The sequence below is a fragment of the Camarhynchus parvulus genome, unplaced genomic scaffold (assembly GCF_901933205.1).
Source record: "Camarhynchus parvulus unplaced genomic scaffold, STF_HiC, whole genome shotgun sequence".
Taxonomy (NCBI): domain Eukaryota; kingdom Metazoa; phylum Chordata; class Aves; order Passeriformes; family Thraupidae; genus Camarhynchus; species Camarhynchus parvulus.
The window spans coordinates 36,321-48,946 of NW_022147869.1; the positions used below are offsets into that span (position 1 = coordinate 36,321).

At 50.7% G+C, this 12,626-nt stretch overlaps 1 protein-coding gene across 1 annotated transcript; it reads left to right on the forward strand.

Moving 5' to 3' along the window:
• The first annotated feature begins 9,142 nt into the window (after positions 1-9,142).
• Positions 9,143-10,078, forward strand: LOC115915937 (olfactory receptor 14I1-like). The gene has a single exon (XM_030969642.1). The coding sequence runs from the start codon at positions 9,146-9,148 to the stop codon at positions 10,076-10,078; it is 933 nt and encodes a 310-aa protein (XP_030825502.1). The 5' UTR covers positions 9,143-9,145.
• The last annotated feature ends 2,548 nt before the right edge of the window (positions 10,079-12,626 follow it).

The following is a 12,626-nucleotide window of genomic DNA, read 5'->3' on the forward strand; positions in this document are numbered from 1 at the left end:
GGTTTGTGCCATTTCTCATTTTGTTTCTCTCCACCTTCCCTGTGGCCACAGACTGTGTCAATGAGGGGCTGCACTCTCGGTGGCTTTAAAGGAACTAAAGGATCTCCCAGCAGAGTTTTCTGCAGAGATGCCCTTTTGTTGCCTTCTCTGGAGCTGCAGCAGCAATGTCTGTGTGCAGAGCTGGGGCAGATCAGGGCTGGCCCAGCAGCTGTGCCCAGCAGCAGCAGCACTTGGTGTTGCCAGTGCTGCTGCCGTGGCCCTGCCCCGCTGCCCTGGTGGCCCTGGTGTTGCTGCAGGGCCTGAGTGCTCTCGGGGCCGGGCACAGCCCTGGGGGTGGCAGTGCCGGGGCTGCAGCAGGGACAGGCCATGGGCACTGCTGGGGCAGCGCTGACGCCTCAGGCCAGGCCCTGGGGGCTCCAGGCTCCTTGCCCAGGCTCTCTCAAGAACACGGCCAGGCCAATGCTCAGCACAGAAAAGCCCCGTGAGCAGCCCCAGGCTGGCCGTGGGCAGGCTGGGGGCAAACAGCATGGCTGGGGCTCTGCAAGGGCCCTGGGGCAGACGGGAAGGAGCAGCAGAGCAGGGGCTGATCCATCCCCAGTGCGCTGCACAGCCCAGGGCAGCGTCCCAGAGCGTCCTGATGGAGCTGCCAACAACATCCCCCCTCTGCAGCCCTGGCCTCTCCCCCAGCTCACACAGGTGCCCCATCCTTGCAGGCACAGACACGGCAGCACTGGCTCAGCAGCCCCTGTTTGCATTGCACACAGCAGGGGGAGCACCCCCATGCTGTTGCTGTGGGGACATGAACCTGAGGGAGCACAAATGCCATCAGCCCCTGGGGCCAGCAAGGGCTGGGGGACACCAGGGAAAGCACTCAGCTTTGTCCTGGCCTCTGCACTCAGCCAGAAAGTTTGTTCCCATCAGCTGGGAGTTTCCTGTCCCACTGCAGACGCTGTTGCTCAGAGCCAGGGCTGCCTGGCAGCCACCCCCAAACTGCCCTCAGCATTTCCTTGGCTTCACCTTTGCTTTCTTTACTCTCCCTGCTACAAATTTCTTCCTGTTGCCCAGCCCTGTTCCCTGCCCTGCAAACAGCCCATCCCTGTTTGCCCTTTCCTCTCTGGCCCCACTCCCCATTGCAGTTCCTGACTGGGCACCATGGGAACGTCCCTTGGGCAGCAGGATCATCCTACAAGTGCTGCAGGAATTGTCTGCAGGCTCCTGCAGTGCCTCCTGCTGCTCCCTTGCCAGAGGCAGCCCAGGCCAGGGGGGCACATCTGGGCTGCTGTGTCTGGCTCTGGGGCCCCTGTTTGGGCAGTGAGGAGGAGCTGCAGAGGCTCTGCAGGACTGACAGGATGGGCTTTGGGGCTGGCAGGAGAAGCTGAGGGACCTGGGCTGCTGGAGCTGCTGAAGAGGAGGCCCAGGGCTCCTCCTGCACCTGCTCCAAGGGTGGTTTCAGAGAATCCCAGAATCAGCAAGGTTGGAAAAGTCCTTGGAGATCATCAAGGCCAACCTGTGCCCTGACACTGCCTTGTCTCCCCTGGGCCTCCTCTTCTCCAGGATAAACAACCCCAGCTCCCTCAGCTGCTCCTTAAGTACTTGTCCTCCAGACCCCTCCCCAGCCTTGCTGCCCTTCTCTGGACACGCTCCAGCCCCTCCATGTCCTTCCTAAATTGAGGGGCCCAGAACTGGACACAACACTCGAGGTGCTGCCCAACCAGTGCTGAGCACAGGGGAAGAATCATTGCCCTGCTCCTGCTGGCCACACCATTCCTGATCCAGGCCAGGAGCCATTGGCCTTCTTGGCCACCTGGGCACACTGCTGGCTCATGTCCAGCCTGCTGTCCATCAGTCCCTGCAGGTCCCTTTCTGCCTGGCTGCTCTCCAGCCACTCTGTCCCCAGCCTGTAGTGCTGCAGGGCTTGTTGTGGCCAAAGTGCAGGACCCGGCACTTGGACTTGTTAAACCTCACCTTGTTGGATTTGGGCCCTGGATCCAGCCTGTCCAGGGCCCTGTGCAGAGCCCTCCTACCCTCCAGCAGATCAACACTCCCAGACAACTTGGTGTCACCACGGTTCCATGAGGCCCCAGAGTGTCCCAATGGTCTCCATGATTCCATGAGGCCTCCCAGTGTCACAATGTCCCTTTGGTTCCATGGGACCCCTTGGTGTCACAAAGTCCCTTGGATCCTTGGGCCCCACAGTGTCACAATGGCACCGTGGTCCCCCAAGGCCCTGCAGTGTCACAGTGGATCCTTGGTTCCATGAGGTCTGGCAGTGCAGCAATGCTCTCCTTGGTTCCACAGTGTCACAATGGCCTCTTGGTCCCAAGGGCCACCACGGTGTCAAACATGTTTCCTTCATTCCAGGAGTCCCTGAGGAGCAGCACTGGCCCCTTGGTTCCATGGGGCCCTGCAGTGTCACCATGGCCCCATCATGACACCAGGTCCTGCTCTGTCACAATGCTCTGCATGGTTCCACAAGGCCCTGCAGGGTCACAGTGGCCTCTTGGCTCCATGAGGCCTCAGAGTGCCACAATGAATTCCTTGGTGCTGCAGTGTCACAATGGAGCCCTGGTGACACAAGATCCTGCAGTGTCACCAGGGACCCTTGGTTCCATGGGGCACCACAGTGTCACAATTGTTCCCTCAGTTCCCAGAGTCCTTGCAATGGAGCAATGGCCCCTTGATTCCATTGTCCCCAGGCTCTCACAGCTGCTCCATGGCTGGTTCCAGAGAATCACAGAATGAGCAAGGTTGGGCATTGAATTCCAGCACACACCTCAGCTCTCTGATGATCCCGGCACCATGCTGGGCCCTGTTCCAGGCTGGAGCAGAGCAGATGTTGATGGGACAGGAGCCCTGCGGGGCTGTCAGGGACCTGCAGCTTGCAAGGTGCTCTGCTCTCCCTCAGGTGCTCTCGGAGAGATCCAATCCCAGCTGGGCACCTCAGGGCACAAGTGGCACTGCCTGTTCATGGGCACACAACTGATGTCTGCCTGGAAAGGGGCACAGGTGTTAATACCTGTTAGTTTCATAATATACAAGCAAATCTTTATTATCTGGGTTATCTGAGTACTTTTAAGTAATTGCAAAATTTTCCCATCAATAACAGGAATTTCCTGGATCTACTGGATTCTTCTACTGATGGCAGGGAAAGAAATACTGATCTTCCCCTCTATCTTTGCCACCAACATTCTTTATTATCTGGGTCACTTGAGTACTTTTGAGAAATGGCAAAGTTTTGCCACCAGGAAGGGGGATTTCCTGGAAGTGTACTGAGGGCAGAAGGAGAAGAAATACTGATCTTCCCATCTACTTGTGTCACCAATATTCAGTCTAATATTTAATCTCTGTTTTCCATCAGGTGTTTCCAGCCCTCCTGGTTAAATGGCCATGTCTAAGGGCATGTCTTCACTAGACCAGCTGGATCTATATTCTTCCCATTCCTCCCAGATTTCCTCCTCCAGATGCTTTCTGGTGATTCAAGTGCCTCTCAGCTGACTGGTTTCATGCTTTGAGCTTCAGTGAGTTGCCCAGTCTTTCTGAAGTTCAAATAAATAGCACATTAGTCAATATCTTAATTGTGCTTATATCAATCACAGAATTACCTTTTCTTTTGTCTGTCTATAACAGTTCCTGTACGGAAATCCCTTCAGGATGGTGGACGTGTCAGATGCTGCTGGGACATCCCAGAGAGCTGAGGGAAGAGCTGTGATGGTTATTAAACTGTTCAAATGTTCCACTTGTGTTTGCTGGCAAGAAACCTTTCTGTGCCTCTGAGTGTCACCAGGCCCTGAGCCCAAAGGACACAAACCTGATGAGTTGTGGTTCCCACTGCAGGGGCTGCACTTGGACCTTGGCTCTGCACAGGAGAGCTCTTCATCCCCTTTCTCTCTTTTCCTCCCTCTGGCCATGGAGGGAGCTCCTGACTTCAGCCTGTGACTCGTGTGTGCAAAGAGCAAATCTGGGCAGAATCGGGGCAGGGAGGGTTTGGGGGGACCTTGGGATCTGTGCTGGGCACAGAAGGTGTTTTCCATTGCTCTGAGACTGTCTGCTGTGGAAAGTGGATTTAATATCCAGCAGAGGAATGACTTTTGCATTTGATGGAGCTGTGCCTTCCCTTGGCTTTGTTGGCTGACAAGAAATGAACATCCCTCTGTGTCTCGGGCAGCTCCTTCTCCAAGGAAAGCAGGTGGGAGTTGGAGCCAAGGAGCTGAAAGCTGCAGGTGCAGCCTGGGCTGGAGGGAGCTCAGATTTGCACAAGGCTGCTCTGAGTGCCAGGGCTTGGATGGGGGAAATGGTGGGGTGGGGGTAGGGACAGAGTCTGATTGATTGTCAGCCATGAAGGGTCTTGATTTTCATATCTATTCAAACTGCATGAGGAGGTACTTGGATTCAGTGCCAATTGGAGATTGCACATATAAGAATTAACAGGGGAAAAAAAGACCTAAACAGGACCTAAAAATCTTTTCTCACTGTCTTTTTAAATAGAACGTATTCAGTTTGTATGTACTACTGAAATCTGTCTAACTAACCACAAAAGATTTAGAAACTGAAATCAAATTATTCCCAGAGGCTTGGCTTGTTAAGGTGTTCTGAATGTTAATGAGCCCTGGGACACTGAATTCCTGCACTGAAGAGCTGAAGGCTGAACAAGCCTCTGGAGCAGGAAAATTCAGCAGCAGCCTCCAAGGTGCTGAGGATGTCAGCAGCCCCCAGTGAGGCCATCCCTGCCCAGAGACCGTGGGGGAATGGGCAGACAAGGAGAGCGTCCCTGGGGCTGGGGCAGCACAACTCAGAGGCAGCAGCGGCTCCAGCTGGGCAATGGAGTGTGGAATGTGGCTGGGAAAGCCCTGCCTGGGCTGGGCCAAGCAGGACACACAAGCCCTGACTCCCATCCCCCAAACAACTCTCTCAAGGAGACATTTAAAAGGAATTACAATTGTTTGTGTGCTCTGAGTTGGACTCACTGGAGAAATACCAACTGGAGATTCTCAGGAGCTGAAAACAACCAAACAGCCTTTACTGGGAACTTTAGAAAGTCAGAGAAACTTTGGCACATGGTTTTTTATGACAGTAGTGGTAGTGGTTTTGGTAGTGGTTTTGGTTTGTTAATTTAAGATTTTTCTAATTTTGAGATTTCCTAATTTATGTATTGATGAGTGTGGTGGATTTTAGTGTCAGTTAATTATTTATGTATTTATTTTGTTGTGAGATAAGATTATGAGAAAGGTAAAGTAGGCTTAAAATTTTAAAAGGGTATAAAGAAAATTTTATTAAAAAATACGTTAAACATGAAAAAAGGTAGTAAGAGTTAAAATAAACCCTTTAGAACACGCTTTTTTTTTTTTTACAACGTTTTATTTTTACTGACAATGTAAAGAAAGTAAACTAAAATTTCTAGTTAGTTTACTTTTTCTAGAATAGTCATTTTTAGAATACTTAGGAAGAGACATTCTTCTTGTTAATGTTATGGAGATTTTTTTACAAGAGAAAAAAATAGGTTTTTTGTGTCTGTTAATTTTGTTGTGAATAACAGTTGTCTGGGGAACTTTGTGACTGTTTTTATTTCTACAAGCTTTTTTATAGCTTGTTGATGGGCCATGTTGACTTATGGAGTATTCTTTTAAAGATGAGTTTTTTAAAGTAAAAGTTTTATTATTTAATTTTAAAATTATTTTTATCTCTGGGAATAGAGATCTTCTTTTGGGGATACTGGATTGCTTTTCTTTTTTCCTGTTTAAGCATTTTATGAAATGACAGTTATTTTAACATTTGTTTATTTTATTATGGAAGTTTTTGTTTGATATTATTTTGAGATTTTTTTTATAGTTTTATGTGTTATAAAGAAAAAGAGTTTTCTCTTATAGTTTACAGGAGGATTTTAGTTTTAAGATTAAGGTGTTTTTTCTTCTTTTTTATTTGGGATTTAATTACTTCTTTACTGACTTTCATCATTTTTTTTATATGTGTCTTGGTTTGGAAAGACAGGAGTCTGCTAAGGAAGGCAGGAGCCTCGCCTGAAATGGAGAATGTAAACCCTCCCCACCCCTCCGAATTGCTACAATTTTAAATTAAGGGGCTCTCAGGCAAAGATATGGGAGCAGGCAATAACAGTTCTTTAATAGGGAAGAAATAAAAAGGATAAAATAAACAATGCAGTCCACTGGAACAACACTGACAGAGTCAGAACCCAACCTGACACCCTGTGGGTCCGGGTGTTGGTGGCAGTCCGATTGAAAATGTGGCTGCAGTCCTCTGAAGTATCAGGTGTGGTTCTGTTGGAGCAAGGGGAATCTGTAGAGAAGGATGTAGTCTTCCTCTGAAGAGCCAGGAGGAAAAGGCAGCTGCTGTTCCTCTGGGGAATCTCGTGGAGAAAAAAACTGAACTGCAATTTCAGAATCTCAGAGTATATGGGGTAGCAGTGCTTGGCTCCTCCCTCTGGGCGGAGCATCTCACAATGGGATGTTATAGTTCTTATCAGTCATGCACTGATATTCAATAGGCTGTTATCAGCGGAGGTCCCCTCCCGAGGAAGGTGTGAATGTGGTCATTCAAAGAGAGAGATAAGGCAAACTGCTCACTTGACAAGGTAATCAGCCATACAGATGGTAATGGAAAACATCTTGCATGCAATCTTCAACATTATCCACCCCTTTTCCTATTTCCATCTGTATCACAAACAAAAACCAAAACCCAAACCTTACACACAGTCCTCACTTAAAACTAGGTTTCCCTGTGGCACACAACGGCTTTCTCCATCTTTCTGCATTACCCACCAAGTGCAACCAGGTCCTTGAGCAAAAACAATTCCACGGATGGGTTTATCTTTGCCTGAGGTGGGAGTAATCCAAACAGTCTTTCCTAAAATACCTTTCATGTGTACAACAGGGACTTTATCTCCATCCACTGTGTGCAGTGGTTCAGACTGGGCAGGACCAGCTCGATTTATGGACCCTCTGGTGTTGACCATCCAGGTGGCTTTTGCTAGGTTCATTTCCCAATTTCTAAAAGTCCCCCCCCCGAGTGCTTTCAGGGTAGTTTTAAGTAGTCCATTGCACCGTTCAACTTTCCCGGCAGCTGGTGCATGATAGGGGATATGATATATCCATTCAATGCCATGTTCCCTGGCCCAGGTGTTGATAAGGCCATTCTTGAAATGAGTCCCATTATCTGACTCAATTCTCTCAGGGGTGCCATGTCTCCACAGGATTTGCTTTTCCAGGCCAAGGATGGTGTTCCTGGCAGTGGCATGAGGCACAGGGTGGGTCTCCAACCATCCAGTGGTGGCTTCCACCATGGTCAGCACGTAGCGCTTGCCCTGGCGTGTCTGGGGCAGTGTGATGTAGTCAATCTGCCAGGCCTCCCCATACTTGTACTTGGACCACCGCCCACCATACCACAGGGGCTTCACTCGCTTGGCCTGCTTGATGGCAGCACACGTCTCACAGTCATGGATAACCTGAGAAATGCTGTCCATGGTTAGATCCACCCCTCGGTCTCGTGCCCACTTATAGGTGGCATCTCTACCCTGATGACCTGAGGCATCATGGGCCCATCGAGCTAAGAACAACTCCCCCTTATGTTGCCAATCCAAGTCTATCTTTGACACCTCTATTTTTGCTGCCAGATCTACCTGCTCATTGTTTCGGTGTTCCTCATTAGCCCGACCCTTGGGGACATGGGCATCAACATGACGGACTTTCACAGGTAGCTTCTCTAACCGAGCGGCAATGTCTTTCCATTCATCAGCAGCCCAGATCGGTTTTCCCCTACGCTGCCAGTTGGCCTTTTTCCACCTTTCCAGCCATCCCCACAGAGCATTGGCTACCATCCATGAATCAGTGTAAAGGTAGAGCTTTGGCCACTTCTCTCTCTCAGCAATGTCCAGGGCCAGCTGAACAGCTTTGAGTTCAGCAAGTTGGCTTGATCCACCTTCTCCATCGGTAGCTTGTGCAACTTGTCGTGTGGGGCTCCATACAGCTGCTTTCCACTTCCGGTTCATCCCTACGATGCGACAGGAACCGTCAGTGAAAAGAGCGTAGCGCGTTTCCTCTGGGGGCAGCTGGTTATATGGAGGAGCTTCTTCAGCACGTGTTACTGGTTCTTGTTCCTCTTCGTCAGTCAGACCAAAGTTCTCACCTTCCGGCCAGTTTGTAATTATTTCCAGAATCCCAGGGCGATTTGGGTTTCCAATACGGGCGCGCTGTGTGATGAGAGCAATCCACTTGCTCCATGTAGCGTCAGTGGCGTGGTGGGTGGTGGGAACCTTCCCTTTAAACATCCACCCCAGCACCGGTAGTCGGGGTGCCAGGAGGAGTTGTGCTTCCGTGCCAATCACCTCTGAGGCAGCCTGGACTCCTTCATAGGCAGCCAAGATTTCCTTCGAAAGCCCCAGGGTGAGACACAGAAGTTTTAGGATGAGAAAATGCTGTTGGGTTGGTGAAATGAGCCCCGTGTGTCCTTGGCTATAAATGTGGGGCTGAGACCTTGAGAAGGGGATGGACATTTGGTGGACTATGGGGGATCCATCTGCTCTCAGCAATGTTGGGATGGTTTTTAAAGGAAACGTGGGAGGGTGATAATCCTCTGTCTGAGAATGCAGAAAGCCCAGAGAATCCTGTAACAGAACAGGGAGACACACCTCCTCCCCTCTCCTCTCACCACCTTGTCTCAGAGAACTCTCTCGGTTCTCCCTGAGGGCAGCAGAAATGCTGAGAATTTCTGACATCCAAAATAGTCAGAAGGAGAGGGGGAAGAGGAGCTGTAAAAACTCTAGAAGATTGAAGCAGACTTTACCATTTCTTCTCTCTGCCATTGGGGGTGCAGATGCTGACAGCGCCTTCTGTGTTAACAGGGTTTCCAAGTGGAACAAGAGGACGGGTCCCTGTCCTCCTCCCATGTCTGCACAGCAAGGATGAATAAAAAAACCTTGTGTGTAGCTGCGCTGCACATGAAGTCCCACTCGACCAGAACCAAAAAGGGCTCCCCACTTAGAGCTGAAGGAAAATCTGCTAGGAAATCAAAAGGGTGTCAGAGTGTTACAGGAGAAGGGTCTGTGGGAAAAGGCTTTGATTTTGCTGGAAGAAGTTTCTCCTAACCTGTCACTGACTTTTCTCCATGAAGAGCTCCCCAAGGTCTGAGACAGCAAATGTCCAACAGCAGCTCCATCAGGCACTTCCTCCTGCTGGCATTGGCAGACACGCGGCAGCTGCAGCTCCTGCACTTCTGCCTCTTGCTGGGCATCTCCCTGGCTGCCCTCCTGGGCAACGGCCTCATCATCAGCGCCGTAGCCTGCGGCCACCACCTGCACACGCCCATGTTCTTCTTCCTGCTCAACCTGGCCCTCAGCGACCTGGGCTCCATCTGCACCACTGTCCCCAAAGCCATGCACAATTCCCTCTGGGACACCAGGAACATCTCCTACACTGGATGTGCTGCTCAGCTCTTTTTCTTTATGTTCTTTATTGTAGCAGAGTATTTCCTCCTGACCGTGATGTGCTACGACCGCTACGTGTCCATCTGCAAACCCCTGCACTACGGGACCCTCCTGGGCAGCAGAGCTTGTGCCCACATGGCAGCAGCTGCCTGGGCCAGTGCCTTTCTCTATTCACTGCTGCACACAGCCAATACATTTTCCCTGCCCCTGTGCCACGGCAATGCCCTGGGCCAGTTCTTCTGTGAAATCCCACAGATCCTCAAGCTCTCCTGCTTCCAATCCTATCTCAGAGAACTGGGACTCCTTGCTGTATGTTCCTGTTTGGTATTTGGTTGTTTTGTGTTCATTGTTTTCTCCTATGTGCAGATCTTCAGGGCTGTGCTGAGGATCCCCTCTGAGCAGGGACGGCACAAAGCCTTTTCCACCTGCCTCCCTCACCTGGCCGTGGTCTCTTTGTTTGTCAGCACTGGTATATTTTCCTACCTTAAGCCTCCCTCCATGTCCTCCCCACCCCTGGATCTGGCCCTGTCAGTTCTGTACTCGGTGGTGCCTCCAGCCCTGAACCCCCTCATCTACAGCCTGAGGAACCAGGAGCTCAAGGCTGCAATGTGGAGACTGATGACTGGATGGTTTCAGAAACATTAAACTGCTGGCCAATTTCTGCAAATCACTTGTAATAAAAGTCGTTTTTGGTACTTCTTGTTGCTTTCATTTTGGAGATTTCTTTCCTTTGTTTTATTTTTTTCATATTGTCCACAAAGAAATGTCATTCCTTGTGCCATTTCTCATTTTGTTTCTCTCCACCTTTCCTTTGGCCACAGACTGTGTCAATGTGGGGCTGTGCTCTCAGTGGCTTTAAAGGAACTAAAGGATCTCCCAGCAGAGTTTTCTGCAGAGATGCCCTTTTGTTGCCTTCTCTGGAGCTGCAGCAGCAATGTCTGTGTGCAGAGCTGGGGCAGATCAGGGCTGGCCCAGCAGCTGTGCCCAGCAGCAGCAGCAGCACTTGGTGTTGCCAGTGCTGCTGCCGTGGCCCTGCCCCGCTGCCCTGGTGGCCCTGGTGTTGCTGCAGGGCCTGAGTGCTCTCGGGGCCGGGCACAGCCCTGGGGGTGGCAGTGCCGGGGCTGCAGCAGGGACAGGCCATGGGCACTGCTGGGGCAGCGCTGACGCCTCAGGCCAGGCCCTGGGGGCTCCAGGCTCCTTGCCCAGGCTCTCTCAAGAACACGGCCAGGCCAATGCTCAGCACAGAAACCCCCGTGAGCAGCCCCAGGCTGGCCGTGGGCAGGCTGGGGGCAAACAGCATGGCTGGGGCTCTGCAAGGGCCCTGGGGCAGACGGGAAGGAGCAGCAGAGCAGGGGCTGATCCATCCCCAGTGCGCTGCACAGCCCAGGGCAGCGTCCCAGAGCGTCCTGATGGAGCTGCCAACAACATCCCCCCTCTGCAGCCCTGGCCTCTCCCCCAGCTCACACAGGTGCCCCATCCTTGCAGGCACAGACACGGCAGCACTGGCTCAGCAGCCCCTGTTTGCATTGCACACAGCAGGGGGCAGCACCCCCATGCTGTTGCTGTGGGGACATGAACCTGAGGGAGCACAAATGCCATCAGCCCCTGGGGCCAGCAAGGGCTGGGGGACACCAGGGAAACCACTCAGCTTTGTCCTGGCCTCTGCACTCAGCCAGAAAGTTTGTTCCCATCAGCTGGGAGTTTCCTGTCCCACTGCAGACGCTGTTGCTCAGAGCCAGGGCTGCCTGGCAGCCACCCCCAAACTGCCCTGAGCATTTCCTTGGCTTCACCTTTGCTTTCTTTACTCTTCCTGCTACAAATTCCTTCCTATTGCCCACCCCTGTTCCCTGCCCTGCAAACAGCCCATCCCTGTTTGCCCTTTCCTCTCTGGCCCTACTCCCCATTGCAGTTCCTGACTTGGCACCATGGGAACGTCCCTTGGGCAGCAGGATCATCCTACAAGTGCTGCAGGAATTGTCTGCAGGCTCCTGCAGTGCCTCCTGCTGCTCCCTTGCCAGAGGCAGCCCAGGCCAGGGGGGCACATCTGGGCTGCTGTGTCTGCCTCTGGGGCTCCCTGTTCTGGGCACTGAGGAGGAGCTGCAGAGGCTCTGCAGGACTGACAGGATGGGCTTTGGGGCTGGCAGGAGAAGCTGAGGGACCTGGGCTGCTGGAATGCAACAACTGCAATAGGAGCCTCTCTCCAGGGGGAAATCTCCCCCTCGTGTTCCACCCCAATGTAATGCTGAATATTCCTCCGTTTTTTAGAACTTTTAAAGTATTTACCTCAAATAGAAGAAGAAAGGCTCCAGAGTAGACATCAAATGTTAAAAAAAATTAATAGTTGTTTTTTTTTTTTGTTTCTGCAGTCTCCATATTTTCTCTCTACTATTCTGCATTTTCCTAGGAATTTCTCAGCACCCTCTGTCTCTTTTTTCTATCCAACACGCCTTTAAACTTTAAACAGCAGCATTTGAAGTTTCCCTGTTCTGGTGTAACACTTGTTTTAGGTTTGGATATCCCAGGACATGCACTCCTGAAGATTACAAATTACTTTGTGCTGTTCCTGTTGTCCCCTGGATTGATTTCACCCCTGCCATAGTTGGAACAGTTCATGTAAAAACATTAATTATCAATTTACCCCTGTCACTCTGCTCTTGACACGACTCTTTCTTCATTGTTATGGATGGAGAAAATGTGCTCTCTCCAAGGGGATAGAAGGGAATAACAACTCTGCTCTGGAACTCCATCCAGAATGTGCATGTGAAGAGGAAAAAATGCCTGAATTATGTTTTCTATCTGTCCTATCTTAGCCACACCTGGTGTCTTCTCCCAACCAGTCATTTCAATCCATTAAAACATAACAGAGGAATATTGACCTCATTTTCTCTACTATTGAATAAGTTGATATTTTTATTTAGCCTTACAAGATAAAAATTAATTAAATTCTTCCTGTGGAGAAACTGAGGCCCAGGAGAAGACTGGGATTCATCTGTATAATTTGGGGTGTCTGTAATTTATTCATATTAATTCATTTATCATCAGTTAAAGACAATCCAGTCAACAAACTGAATAGAGTTTAGAGTGTGAATCACCTGACAAAGTGCACATCTGGTTTAGGGTGAAATAAATCACAGAATGGGTTGGGTTGGAAAAAACCTTCAAGATCATCCAGTTCTGTACAGCCTCAGTGTGA

Coding starts and splice junctions, on each gene's coding strand:
- LOC115915937 (XM_030969642.1), top strand. CDS start 9,146: ATGTCCAACAGCAGCTCCATCAGGCACTTCCTCCTGCTGGCATTGGCA.